The sequence below is a fragment of the Marmota monax genome, unplaced genomic scaffold (genome assembly GCF_021218885.2).
Source record: "Marmota monax isolate L192 unplaced genomic scaffold, Marmota_monax_Labrador192_F-V1.1 WCK01_AAM20220418_F8-fsc00157, whole genome shotgun sequence".
Lineage (NCBI taxonomy): Eukaryota > Metazoa > Chordata > Mammalia > Rodentia > Sciuridae > Marmota > Marmota monax.
Window position 1 is genome coordinate 564894 of NW_026694573.1, and position 13705 is coordinate 578598.

Genomic DNA, 13705 nt, shown 5'->3' on the forward strand with positions numbered 1-13705 from the left:
ATCCTTATTGTCATAGGTTTATGCTGGGCCGTACCATCCAGCAGAGACTCATGAAAGCCATGTGAGTATTAGTTCTCCTAATGTCCAGGCACATTTAAACTTCAACCTAGCAGGTTTTCCAGAAACCAAATAAAGATTAGGATTGAGTTGCTCTGGGTCAGCACAGGGAGATTATCCTCCACAGTGCCAGGTTCTCTGAAGCATGGACACCTCACACAATATGGTTCACACAGAGAATGTTGGTAACATGTAGACATTCAGTCCAGCTTTGTTCAATTTATTCAATTTCCCATTGATGTCTTCTTGTACAGCATGGTTCACTGAGTTTTCCTGGGTCTTTAGTCCCCTATGGACTGAGATTGTTTCTCTGTACTTTATTTTTAATGACCTTTGCTCAGGTGTATGCAGAATGCCCCTCTGGTTTCCTCAGGATTAGATGAGGGTCATGGTTTTGGGGAGGAAACCCACAAACTCAAATGCCCTTTTTGTCAAGAAGGCATCCCATAACTCATTGTAGGTGAAGTTGACCTTGATCACTTAGGTCAGGAGGTATCTGCTATGGCCTACTGTCAATATCCAACAGGTGAGTATCCTTAATTCAGAAATCAAAGTCCAAAGTGCTCTGAAGTCTGAAACTTTTTGAGTGTCATGTCAGCTCTCAAGATGTTCAGGATTTTGGAGCATTCAAGTTTCATATTTCCAGATTAAGAATGCCAAACCAGTGAAGTCTTTGCATATGTTTCCAAAATCTGAAATACTTATGGTCCCAAGAATTTTGAATAAGAGATCCTCATCCTGTATTGCTCCCTTGGTTCCTGAGAAGCAGATCACTATGTCTTGTCCACACTCAGGTGAGGAGAATTATGTTCTACCTCCAGAAGGGAGAAGGTCCAAAAACATGCGGGTCTTTGTTTAAACCAGCATAGTTAAGAAATATTTAGGGGAAGACACTTTGAGCTTATACAAATGCCTTGTGTCTCTTTAAGATTTCACCCAATAAAGTTAGCATCCATCAGTGGATTCTGCCTGTAGTGGCTATTACTGGGGTATTCTCATAGGGGGCTTTTTATTTGGGAGGGGTACCAGGGATTGAGCTCAGGGGTGCTCTACCTCTGAGCTATGTCCCCAGCTTTCCCCACCCTTTTTAGAAAAGTTTTCCCTAAGTTGCTGAGGCTGGCTTTGAATTTGTGATCCTTCTGCTTCGGTCTCCTGAGTCTCTGGGTTTACAGGTGTGTGCCACCATGCCTGGATCTTATGGGGACCATTTATTTCCATCATTCCTCCTCATTTTCCTTTTGGTAGAATTCTACATTAATTGAAACTATGGAACATATAAGGAAGGTTTGTTCCTACTTCCATATTTATTTATATGTTCACTCATAAGGGGCTCATGGAGATTTACTTCATTATTTAGGTTAAAATCTAATATTAATATTTATCACTCAGATTGTTACAGCTTCCTTTTTATGTGCCCCTATCCTTTATTTGTTTTTTTAAAAGTATTTCCTGGGGCTGGGGTTGTCCTCTGCACCACATAAAAAATAAATAAAATAAAGGCATTGTGTCCAACTACAACTTAAAAAAAAAAAAAAGTATTTCCTTACTTGATGCTGGAACTCATCTTGGTTTTTCCCTTACCCCAGCCCTAGAATCAGATATTTCTCCAGAAACCTGGATCCTGTAATTGGAGAACAGGATAAACTGAACCTGGGCTATTGAGTGGGCTCATTACTTCTAGGTCTCTCAGTGGGAAGTGCTAGGACATCTAAGGACATGCCACCCACACTAGCATACATATCCACATTTATCTCCAGGTCTGTCTGCACATGTATGTAACCACACACATTCATGCTGAGCTCTTGACTTTGATACAGCCCCACAGGTCTATCAGGTCTCCCTGCTTCTTTATAATGACTCTCTGTGAAAGGCAAACAAGGCTTCGGCCATCCACCACTTATTCAAATATTTGTTGCACTCTGATGGACCTGGATTCAGAACTGTTTCCCACCCGCTATGAGAAACCAAGTTACCACCTAGACCGCTGTATCTCTACAGGGTTATCTTTAACTTTACAGTTGGAACACTTCTCCAAACTCCTTTAGTTGGCTTCTATCTGCCTTCTCCCCCCTGAGTTGTTATCCAGTTTGTCACAGTGCACAGTCCTTCCTGGGGCTCCTGATATCCTGCTGGGTTGGCTGGTTGTTTTTAATGTACATACATTGAAGTTTATTCTGTGTATGGGGGTCTAGAGGTTTAGCAGTGCATGGTCATGAACACCCCTTCCCCAGGATCACACAGACCAGCTGTGTGCCCTGACATTGGGTGCCTTGGATGCAGACTCAGGTGTGAATACTTGGATATCTGACACTCATAACAGCTGCTATCTCTGAAAACATGTTTACCTTTGGCCTTGGGGGACCAAAGGCTCAATGCTGGTCAAGTGGGTGTGCCTGTGTTCACTGGGTGTCTCACAGCATCTTCCTCATGATTTGCCAGTCAGGGCCGGGATCTGCAGCTGTGCCTATGGGACCTGGCAGAGGGCAGGAACACCATCATGGACTCTGTGCACCTGGAAAGTGTGGGCTTCTGCAGGAGCTCCATCCTGGCTGAGGGGCAGTTGCACTGGATGCTTGCTGTGCCAGGGAAGGACAGTGATGAGGTAGGGACTCTTTAGGCTCCTTGTTCCATGAGCCTCTGGCTCTGGGCTTCTCTTAACAAATATACTCATCCTCCATACCTGGTAAGGGGGCACACTGCTGCCTGAAAGACTCTGTGGAGCTGATGGCTGCAAGTCTAGGGACTAACAACTTCACTGTAGTTCCAGTGACCTCAAGCTAGTGCATGGCTGGCTCCACCTAGTTCTGGTCACCTGTGAAGTGGTCTTGGACCCATACCTGCCCTGTGGCCTACTTGAGTCCCCTTACCCTTATCCTTTACTGCAACCAGAGGGATCTTCTTGAGTCATCCTCTCAGGGCACTTAAGAATCAGAAAGGAGCCCAGAGAGAGGGACCCGTATCTCAGAGGCCTTGTTACCCAGTAGCCTTGTTACTTTGTTACCCATGGAGAAGAGTGGCTTAGAATGGCTAAATGTTCAGGCCCAAGGCCCCTAGGGGCAGTTGCGGGAGAAACCACTCACATCCTCAGGGATCTTAGACTAAAGTAGAAGGAATGCTGGAAAAGGTGGTGGACAAGAGACCAAGGCCCTGGTGAAGTCAGAAGTAGGGCATTAGAGCAGCAATCATAATTGCAGGGCTACAGGTAAATAGGAAGATGGGGTTCATTGGGAGCAGGGAGGTCATGGTCAGATTGTTCTTAGGCCAGAGTGACCAGAGGCATTGGTTATGTGGGAATGATCAGCTGAATAGTGGTATTCAAGCCCCCAGGATCAGAGAAAACAGAGTCCACCAAGGGAAGGGGTGCCCATGACATGAGGAGGGGCAGAGAGCAAGAAGCCAGGGTGGAGGGTAGTATAAAGGAGGAAGGTAGGGCTATAGGCCCAGCTTCCGAGGGAGATGAAGGGAAAGTGTAGATCATTTGGCCTGGTAAGTGTGCAGCACAATTGCTCCAGGGCCCAGAGGGTAAGTGAGGAAAAGAAGGGGACTTTTGTCTATCACCCTGTCTTCCTGTGGGCCTGTGGTCCTTTAGGGCCTATAGTGCTGGGCAGGGCGGCTCCTGCTGATGCTGGCAGATCAAGCCCCATGTAGTCAGTTAGACTTGGCCCTCACCCAAGAAAATTCATTTTGTCTTCAAGTAGATCCAGTTCATAAATAATGAGATAGCAACAGGCATTTATTTGTTCATGATTGCATTTAAATTACCAATTAGGAGCTACATACACTTTTCTTGCCAATTTGCCAAAAACCTGTTAAAAGTTTTATTAATGTGAGAAGGAGGGGCATGCTTCCCCCTGGACAGTGGAAACAGTCAGTGCCAGCTCCTTCTGAGCCACACACTCACATAATGCCATCCTGATGTGTGTGAGAGCTCTTTTTCAGAGTGGTACTGTTGGCCATCCTCTGTGTCCATCTCAGCCACCCCTAAGCCACTGGCCAGCACAAAGTCAGCCTGCCATCTTTCTCCCTGGAGGCTATATATCCCTGCACAGTTTTAATCAGCTTTCTGGCTCCTGGTTCTCCCAGTGCAGGTGGTATTTTTCAGGAGCAACGGTCTGGGGACCATGCACATCCTGGAGAAATGGTTTGTTTTCCACATTCCCACCTGGAATCTGCCTGGACTAGCCCCTTGAAAAGTATTGCTGGCCTGTGCCCAGACAATTCCTGGGGAGCGTGCTCCTGCCCTGCTTGGCCATCTGGGTGGCCACACTTGCCCCAACTCAACATTTTTCCTTCTGAAAACAAAAGTTGCAGTTGGGTGCCAGATGGAAAGTTCTTGGTTTCTGTAGGAGGCTCTGAACACAGGGCAGGAACTCCTCCTCCAACCTCATAGAGGCCTGGGCTGGGGTACCCAGACCAGGTAGATGTAGGCCTGCTTTATGTGCTCAGGCCCTGAGCTCTCTGCTCTCTTGCACACAAGTTATGGTACCACCACTCCTCCATCCTCTCTCCCACAGTTTTCAGCTCAGGCTCTCAGGACTGCCTTGATTTTCACCTTCTCCTTTCCCCTTGACAGAGGATAGACTTGCTATATGACTCATACCTTTCCTCTGGCCTACTTGAGTCCCCTTACCCTTACCCTTTACTGCAACCAGAGGGGTCTTCTTGAGCCTGCAGATGGGAACAGATCCTCCTTTAACAACATGTGGATGTGGGCTGTGCAAATTTCTGCCTCCTTCAGCACCCCCGACCTGGTACATGCAAGTTTTGTGGCAGCTGCTCCTTCCCACTATATTTGGGTTGCAGTTCTAGCCCTTGCCTACTGGCTGTTCTCTACAAGCCACACCCTGTACCTATAGCTCCTCACACAGTGACTGGCTGATTCTGCAAAAAAAAAGCTGAGGCTGAGCCACTATGGGGACCTTGATGAGAGCACCCTGCCCAGAGAGCACCACAGCTCAGCCTGCCATTGGTGAATGCATTGGCAGAACTCTAGCCGAAGACCCAGGCTGCTCAGTACTCTTCCCTGCCCAGAGACTACCCTGGACATGGCCCCACCCCAGCACATTCATGGTAGAACTAGAATTCAGACTTAGGGACCCAGGCCCCTTGTCCTGGATGGGTTGGTGAAAGCAGCACAGCTCTCACTTGCATGGGCACTGAACCTTCAGACATTGCCCTCCAACCCAGCCTGGGAGGCTGAATCAGTAGGTATAAGTTCTGTCCAGTTGACACCCCAGCCTCTCTGGACCTTAGATTCCTCATGTGCAAACCAGAAGATACTTGTGTTGGCTGGCCTTTGTTTCCAGGGTGGCTGAATATCAGTGTGATTGCTAATTTATTGATAGAGATACACTCTCACTCTAGGGAAGTTCAGGACCAGCAGAGACCCCCTAATTTGCAGAGTGATGGCAGAAGGAACAGGTAGGCACAGGTAGGCCTGACTTGCTAAAGAACTACTTGACAACAAACACAAGGCAGGAGGAACATTTGGCCAGCCCTGCGCTACATTGTGTCTTGAGGGAACCCCCTACTCCTCTGAGTTCAGAGGAGTGCTGCCCTGTCCCCCTGACGAAGCTCAAATATGCAGGGACACAGGACAACTAGGGACCTAATTCTGGCCATTGATGCTCCAGAGCCCAAGTCTTATTATTGTGGCTTTGGCTGTCCTCTAGGGAGAGAGTTGGGTAGGGCCTATCCTGTCTGGTCAGATAGGCAGTCCACTCAGGTTGACAGGCCAGCACATGAGACTGGACTATATTGGCCACAAGGTATGTCTCCAAGCCCAGTTTTAGGAGGGCCTGGCATCTGCGCAGGCTGGTACAGGGGGACTAGAAAGCCAGGATCCAAATGGACTTTCCCTAGGCACTGCACATCATGCTTGTTTTGTAGGCTGCTGGTGGGTCCCAGGTCCTATGCAAGTCATTGTACTACTTGATGTGTCTGAGTTGGTTCTAAGTGTTTCTTGTATAAAATCTATGCCAAGAAAGAAAGACCAACAGGAGGGAGAATGGCCAAGGTAAGTCAGGGCCAACTGAGTTAGGTCTGTTCTGCCTAGATGGCAGAATCAGGAGGGCCAGAGGCAGCCATCAGTCGGTGATGGGCTGGTCACTCAGGAATGATGCAAGCATTTGTTTCACAATAGCCCTGGCAGCACCCAAGCCCACGAGCCTGTGCAGCCTAATTAGGAGACTCAGCTTCCAGGTCCCCGTGGGGAGGGGGGCAGACAGAAACTCGCAGCAGCCTTGGTTAATCGCCTTAAAAGTCTCTTGTTTGTATAGCACAAACTCAACTTGGCATAGGCCCAAATCAACTTGTTTTTTTACTGTCAGGTTCAGATTCTGGAGATGCCATCCAAGACGTCAGTGTGCACCCTGAAGCCGGAGGCAGATGCCAAGCCAGGCATGCCCATGTGCCTGAGGCTGTGGCAGGTAAGGCAAATGTTCACCAGCCACACCCTGCTGCCACACCCGCCAGACTGTGAGTCATGCCCCATTCAGGATTTGATTTGTTGTCAAACCAATTGGACAGTATTCCCTTTAGAGAACATGTGTACCTGCTACCACAGCCCCAGTGTCCCTGGCCAGACCTGTGCTCCTACCCTTACACCCCCACACTCCCAGTTGCTGCTGATTCTAATTCCAAAGGGCTCCTGCAAATTTCTCAGAGAGCCCTGGCTTTGGTGCTTATCCTCTGCAGGCCCAGTTGGGCTCACCCTTCAGGGTAACCTCCTGCTGATGATGGTAAGGAGGGGACAGAAGTGTCAGCTGCCTCCCAATGGGGATTCAAACCCTTCTCCTTGGCACCTTGGTCCCAGGCTTTGCTGAAGCCAAAAGAGAAAATATTGACTAACTTTGGCAACCCCTCATGGCCCTCATTATGCTTGGAATTAATTCTTGTGCTTCTCTTAGAGGTAGGAGTGGGCTTCTTAACACTTTGACTGCAGCCCCCTGGGAATTTCTGACCCACAGCCATTTCTTCTCAGTTTTATTTTCTAGTTAGAGTTAGGAGGCCTCTCCTGATGTTGTTAGCAGAAACTGGGGCCCTAGTTTTCAGTGGGGCCTGGGATGGGTCCTCCCCCAGGCAGCCCTTCTGGAGGTGAAGCCTCTTTCCTCGTGATCCGCCCAGGTCAGCACTGGCCCAGTGTTTCCCCTCCTGGGGTCACTGGTATCTACAGTAGCAGAGTAGATGTGTTCATTCTAATGTGTTCATTTGCAAAGAACCCCAGAAACTTCTTTGACATTGCAGAACCCATGGTGGGCAGATTACTGAGCAACACCTATCTCAGGAACAATTGATAAACCTCAGGTCATCTTCCTAGTCCTGGGTGCTAAGAACAACCCTGTCCATGGTCAGGGAGAAGCAATTCCTGCCTTGTGCCTGCTGCTTCTTTGAACTCAGAAATTTCTAAGTGTTAGATGAGATGGGCCTCTGTAGTTTGGAAGTATCTAATTACCACACAGGAACCACTGGGGTAGGCACTCCCAGAGACCCTGTCCCAGGTATTTCTGTCCACCCACATGAGCAGAAAGATTGCTGGCCTATCTTGCATCTGGTGCCATCTGCAGTTTCTTGACTGAGAAGGTCAAAGTTGGAATTCAAGATTTTCAAAAAGCTGATCCTGGGTGTTCCCTCTGCTGCTGGAGCCTCTTGGAGAGAAGCCCCTAGGGAATTTGAGGAGGTGGGGGCTTCTGAGAGGTTCATAAGTCTCATGAAATGATGAAGTAAAGGGCCTCATGCTGTCACTTTTGCAACCATGCCCTAGGTATTAAATAGAGCCTAGGTCATTGCACTTAATGTGTCCACACAGGGTTCCTTTGTAGGCTCATTGGTACTTTCCTGGAAGGATAAACACCCCCTCACTCCACACACACACCCCTAAATGCCACAGGCAGTGACCATGATGCTCGTAGGACCTGGGGGGCAGGTCACCTGCAGCTGTACTTCTATTCCACTCCCTGAGAAATGTGGGTCATTGCACAATCATCCAAAAATTCCAACAGAAAAATGTGTAGAAAGGGATGTACAAACTTGTTAAGGTAATTAATATAGTTGACAGAAGGACAAATCACGGTTTTGCTGGTGATATGGATCTAACATTAAGTATTCAGCTGAAAAAAGTAACTTGGAATGTTCCTCTTTTTCTACCCAAACCTAAAGATCTGGGTTATAAACTTGTTAACCTTAGTGTGGCAGAGTGACTAGACTGGATATTTTTTTCCTGAAACATTGAGGTCTATTATTTTGTTTCTCAAAGCAACTGACCTACATTGTTTATTATTGCATAAAAGGTCAGGATCCAAATCAGGCTAGAGGCAGTATCATTGGCACCAACCGCAGAGCAAGGACTTCCCAGTTCCCTACTCTCTGGCCCACTCCAGCTGGACCCACCTGAGTTGGGAAACAGAGAGTTAGGGGCTCCCCATGGGACTCTGGCCTGCTATAATCCCTAGGTCACATAGGGACAGGACTACAGAGTGAATTCTTAGCTCCAGATCTTAGTTGGGGATGAGGGGAGGAGCCAGAGATAAGTAGATCAGAAGACTACAGCCTCTTATCCCTGAAGGGGCCCAGCAGCACCAAGGGTGTGGCCACCAGGGGTTCCCCTACCATGATAGCCTATCTGATCCATGGTGTCTGATACTGGGAGGCTATAGAAACCTGGGGCATAGCAGAGAGCTAGATGGCCAGGTGCTGGACTAGTAGTAGTGGCTGGGAGGGACCAAAACTATAGGGCAACTCCCTCCACACCAGGCTGGTTCTTCATTTGTCATGGAACCATGACAGGTGGATTATCATACCCAGCCTCTGAATTAAGTTGTGCTTAGCCCTCAGGGGCCACAGCCTTCACTCGAAGACTGGCCAGAACCAATGTCAGCGATAAAGATAAACCCTTGGACCAGTTTCAGCTCATAAGACACAGAAGGAGAGTATCCTGTGAAGGAGGGAGAGTGGGAGGCTTGGCTAAGGCTCTAAAATTGGGAGTAGATGCCACCATAAAGCACTACCCTAGGAGAGTAGATCCAAGTGACCCTATGCAAGTTCTTTAGAATGGCTTCTGGGGCAGTATACATTACCTCAGCTGTTAGCAGGGGCTGGTGTGTGTTCTTGGTTGGGTGTAGAGCTCCAGGCTTCTCCCACCTGGTCCTGACACTGACCTGGATACAGACAAAGATGTTGGCCCAGGGAAGCACATCTGGTAAAGGCTTGATGGCCTACACAGACTTGTAGTACAGAGAGTGTTTCTACTTTGGCACACTCTATGTCCATATCTGCGAGAGGAATGACATGAGTCTGCACAAATCATTTCCAAGCAAGTGATCTGAAAAGCACCAGTATGAAACTCTTCCCTGTGATGAAACTACAGGAACAGCACAGCAGCACCTCTAGGGCCTCTGCCCGGTGGAGACAGGGCCAGCACATGGGGATCTGTGCATCCAGAGACCCTAGGCAGACCTGCCTCTCAGGATTGAGCTGAAGGGCACAGGGTAGGCTTGGCAGGGGAGTAGGACGTGAATCTAGATGATGCCTAAAGGGAATTGCTCAGGAAGACACAGAGCTGCCAGTACCTCCTTCTAGAATCCTCCTTTCTTCCTGTTTTTTGTTTGTTTGTTTGTTTTTGTTTTGTGTGTGTGTGTGTGTGAATTTGAATTACCATCAGGATGCAGTCTGTATACAAGCCATTTCTGGGGACATATGGAGGTTGCCTCTAGACCAGCTCTGGCCTTGGCAGGTTCGCCATATCTACGTACAAGCCTGGGGTGATTTTGCCCTTTCTGTTCCTGCTATAGCCCTGCAGCCATCCCTCCAGTGGACCCAGGCTTAGCTTCTCCAGTTCCCATAAAACATATCCGCAGCCTTAGCTTCTCACCCCCAGCTTTTTTTTTCCCTTTGAGATAGTCTTGCTCTATTGCCTACACTGATCTTGAACTCCTAGACTCAAGTTATCCTCCTACCTAAAGCTCTGAAGTAGTTGTGACTACAGCATGCTCCACTGTGCCTGTCTCTTATGATACTAATGAGAGCTATGGTCTTTGTAATGTTTGAGGATGTAGTGTCCACTCCAGTAACCCAGGCCTCCTTGCCCAACCATCCAAGTTTTCTTTTGGTTAACTGCTTTTAGCTAGGACTGATGGCTGCATCCCCCAGGGTGACTTGGAATCCTGCAGTGCTCTTCTTCTGTAGTTGTTTCAGAGGCTAAATAAACGAGGCATCCGCCCAGGGCGCAGAGCCCTCTGACCCTCATCCTCATTCATCATGATAGCAAGGACTGCTAGAGCCTGCTCACACCAGACTTCCAGGGGGGGGGGGCTTCCGCAGCCACGTTGACAAAGCACAGAAAGTTCGTTTTTCATTGAGATGGAGTTTGCAATCTTCGTGCCTGGTGGTTATAGACAGGTGACCAATCCTAGCAAGGGGGTCCTTGATCCTCTGGCCTGAGAAGTGGAGGCAGTTAGATAGGTCCCCATCAGTCTCAAGGCATTGGCAAATGCCCAGATGTGCCCCTTTGGGCAAGATGAAATGCTGGCAGCTGGTAAGAAGCAGCATGGCCCTGTGAGGCCTTAGGGGCTTGGCTGGTATACTCAGGGATTTGCCTTCCAGCCCCTCAGGTGCTTAGCAATGGCCCTGCTAAGACCCATATTGGTTGGTAGTAGTCACCAAGGTACTCAGGTATACAAGGTATACAGGAGAACACAAAGGAGTGCAAAGCCTCAGGAGTATCATGAGAGCATAGGAAACTACTCCCAGGCTGGTCTACCCCACCTCTGGGCCCAGCATGAGAGGTAACCTGTCTCTGGAGCCCTGTCTTCCTGTAACTCACTGAAGGTAGGGGACTTCAGGGAGCTGACCACTCTGTTGTTCCCTGCAGGCTAACACTGACCCCCGCCCTCTCCTTCTGGTCGGCTATGAGGACGGATCAGTGGCCCTGTGGGACATCTCAGAGCGGAAGGTGTGCAGCCGCATTGCCTGCCATGGGGAGCCAGTCATGGGCCTTGACTTCGACTCCCAGAAGACCAGAGGCATCTCAGGCTCTGCAGGGAAGGCGCTGGCTGTCTGGAGCCTGGATGGGCAGCAGGCCCTACAGGTCAGTGTGCCGGCCCTGGACCTCATTTATCCTGCTCTGCACTAACAGTGTGATAGGCTGAAACAATATTTAGGCATGAAGAGGAGCTGCTGCAGATCCCTAGCTAATTAATCACTTGGAGGTAGTGCAGGAGGGCCTGTCCGCTGCTGGCACAGGGGAAAGGGGTGTGGGCGTGGGCCAGCCGTTCACATGGTTTGGGTTTCTCCTAGATCTCAAGTTAACAGCCGTCACGTCTTGTCCATCTACAGAAAGGCACGTAGAGTCCAGGCAGAACCAACCCCTTTGTGAAAACTCAGAGGAATTTTGTCAGTAAGGAACTGATTAATCAAAAAAAAAAAAAAATCAAAAACCAAACTCTGGAATGCTCCACAGAACCATGGCCCCAATGGTGGTCTATAACCTAACTCTAGGGAGGTTGTTGCTCATGGGTAGCAGGAAACAGGCTATGAGGCCTCAGATCTGAGTGGGGGTTGCTGGAAATCTCCTCATGATGTCTCATAGGCTGTTCCAGTTGGTGTGGCTTGAGGATTGCCTGTTGTCCAAGCTTGGACCAATGGCCACAGTGCCCAGCACAGGGTGGCCTGGCTTGTGTGCTTTCCCCCATTTGGGATGGGAGAGTTTGGGTTAAGGTGGGGGTATATGAGACATGCTCAGACCTTTCTCTGGTGCAGGTCTTCTGAGGAGCCACAGGCCACAGGCCCTGCCTTGGCCTGGGTACATACTGGTTCTGGGGGTGGGCAAAGAACTCCATTCACCAGGAGCCTCAGAAGACAAACTTGGCCTCCACCAACAAGTAGAAACTTTGGAAACAGCCCTGTGAAAAAGGTCTGATGTGGAGGGGTGCCAGGTGGGAGTTGTGTTGTCCCTCAGGGTGACTGATAGCAGAAGCCACAGCAGGCCCAGCTCTCAGCCCCATTGGGGCTTTTGGACCCACAACACCAAAGACAGGATCCATGCCTGCCCTCATCTGTGGTGTGTGGTATTCCAGGCTTCCCACACACTACAGGAGTGTACAAAGAGGACATTGCCAAGACCCTTCCTAAGACAGGGAGGCCTATCTCAACAACCTCAGCATTTCCCAGCCTAGACCCTGTTGCCAGGGGGAAGGAGCTCACCTTTGGCCCATCGGACTCATCCCTGAGTAGACAGACACTGGCACAGAACTGAGGCACATAGACCAGGGGTGGACCCTGAGTAAAAGTAGGGGTGCAGATGGTGCTGAACAGCATTCAGGCCCCCATGGTACCACCAAACCTGGAATGCAACTAGGGGCATCATCATAAAGACTTATGGAAAAGGGACCAAGTAAGGATAGCAAGGGCAGAGGTCATTGGGTGGGGAAAGAGTATTGTATAAGGAGACTGACATGGAACAAAGCTAAAAGGACAAGATAGTAGCAGCCTAAGGACAGGTACTAAAGTCAAGCAGGGGAAGACCTTGGACTGCCCCGTTGGAAGAATGGAGTTTGGAGCCAGAGTGAGGGGCTAGCAGAAGCACCCATAAGGTTGTGCCCACTGCCTTGGTATAAGGCTGGCCTAGCATCCCTGCTAAGCAATATCTGAACAGAGCCCTGCAGGATCATGCCCAATTAGACCCCAGTACAGAAGTGTGAGAGATGGCAGTATGGGGCCTATAGGTAAGGCAGGCATATGTCATACTCAGAGTATAGGTTCATACCCCCTGGGTACCACCTTTTTTCTGGGGGACCAGCCTGTGACAGGTGCACAGTGAACTCCCCAGAGTAAGCTATTCTATTTGTCCCTCTGTTAGTCCATCAGTGTCCCAGAGAAGCCCTCAGAGGCACTGCTGTGAGGGCAGAGCTTCTCATGCCTCACCCAGAAAGAAGTATCTCCAAGGTCTCAGAATCATGGACCTGGGTTGTGATCAGGTGTGAAAGCCATAATGCTAAAGGTCATTTGTACAAATTTGAAGGCTGAGCCACTCTGGGTGCTGGATCTGCATGTTCTGAGCTGCTACCAGGTAGGCATGGGGGCAGGGAAGGTCTCCTCATACCTTTCCCTCCTTTTCCTCAAACCTGATGGGGAGACTCATCAGTGCCACCCCTTATGGGTTCCGGTGTTCATCCCCCGGTGATTTAACCCTCATCAGCCTGACTTTGTAAAGAGCTGAAGACCAGGCAGCTTCTCCAAGATCTCTGTGGCTCCCCACCTAGGCTTCCCTGTACCCGGTACTCTGTGAAGGGGTTGTTCTGGCCCAGATCTGCTTGGTCTGTCTTGGCATGTTTGGGAAACAGCTGCTCGAACTTAAGATTTAAATTTATGGGGTACGTTCCAGTCCAGAGATGAACTTTTACTCTACTAATGAATTGAAAAGTTAAAGCAGAAGGGGGAAGCAGGAATTAATGAATTGAAAAGTTAAAGCAGAAGGGAAACCAGGAATTAAAGTGATTGGGGTGATGGTAGGCCCTGGGCAGGTCTGGCTCAGCCTCCCACATCAAAGGAAGAGGAGAGTTCCCCAACCCCCCCGCCCCCACTGAGCACCAACTGCTCCTGCTGCTGAAAGAGGTCCTGGGAGGGGAGGGAATAGCCCCATGGAGAGGGTAAA

General features: G+C 49.4%; 1 protein-coding gene across 3 annotated transcripts in view; it reads left to right on the plus strand.

Annotated features, from left to right (window-relative positions):
* The window catches only part of Gnb1l (G protein subunit beta 1 like), a 72540-nt gene that overhangs the window by 42838 nt on the left and 15997 nt on the right, over nucleotides 1-13705 (plus strand). For all 3 annotated transcript variants that reach the window (XM_046421147.2, XM_058571727.1, XM_058571728.1), the window contains exons 5-7: nucleotides 2497-2659; nucleotides 6387-6485; nucleotides 10925-11140. In XM_046421147.2, coding sequence (XP_046277103.1) covers nucleotides 2497-2659; nucleotides 6387-6485; nucleotides 10925-11140 — 478 coding nt within the window. The remainder of the gene's footprint in view (nucleotides 1-2496; nucleotides 2660-6386; nucleotides 6486-10924; nucleotides 11141-13705) is intronic.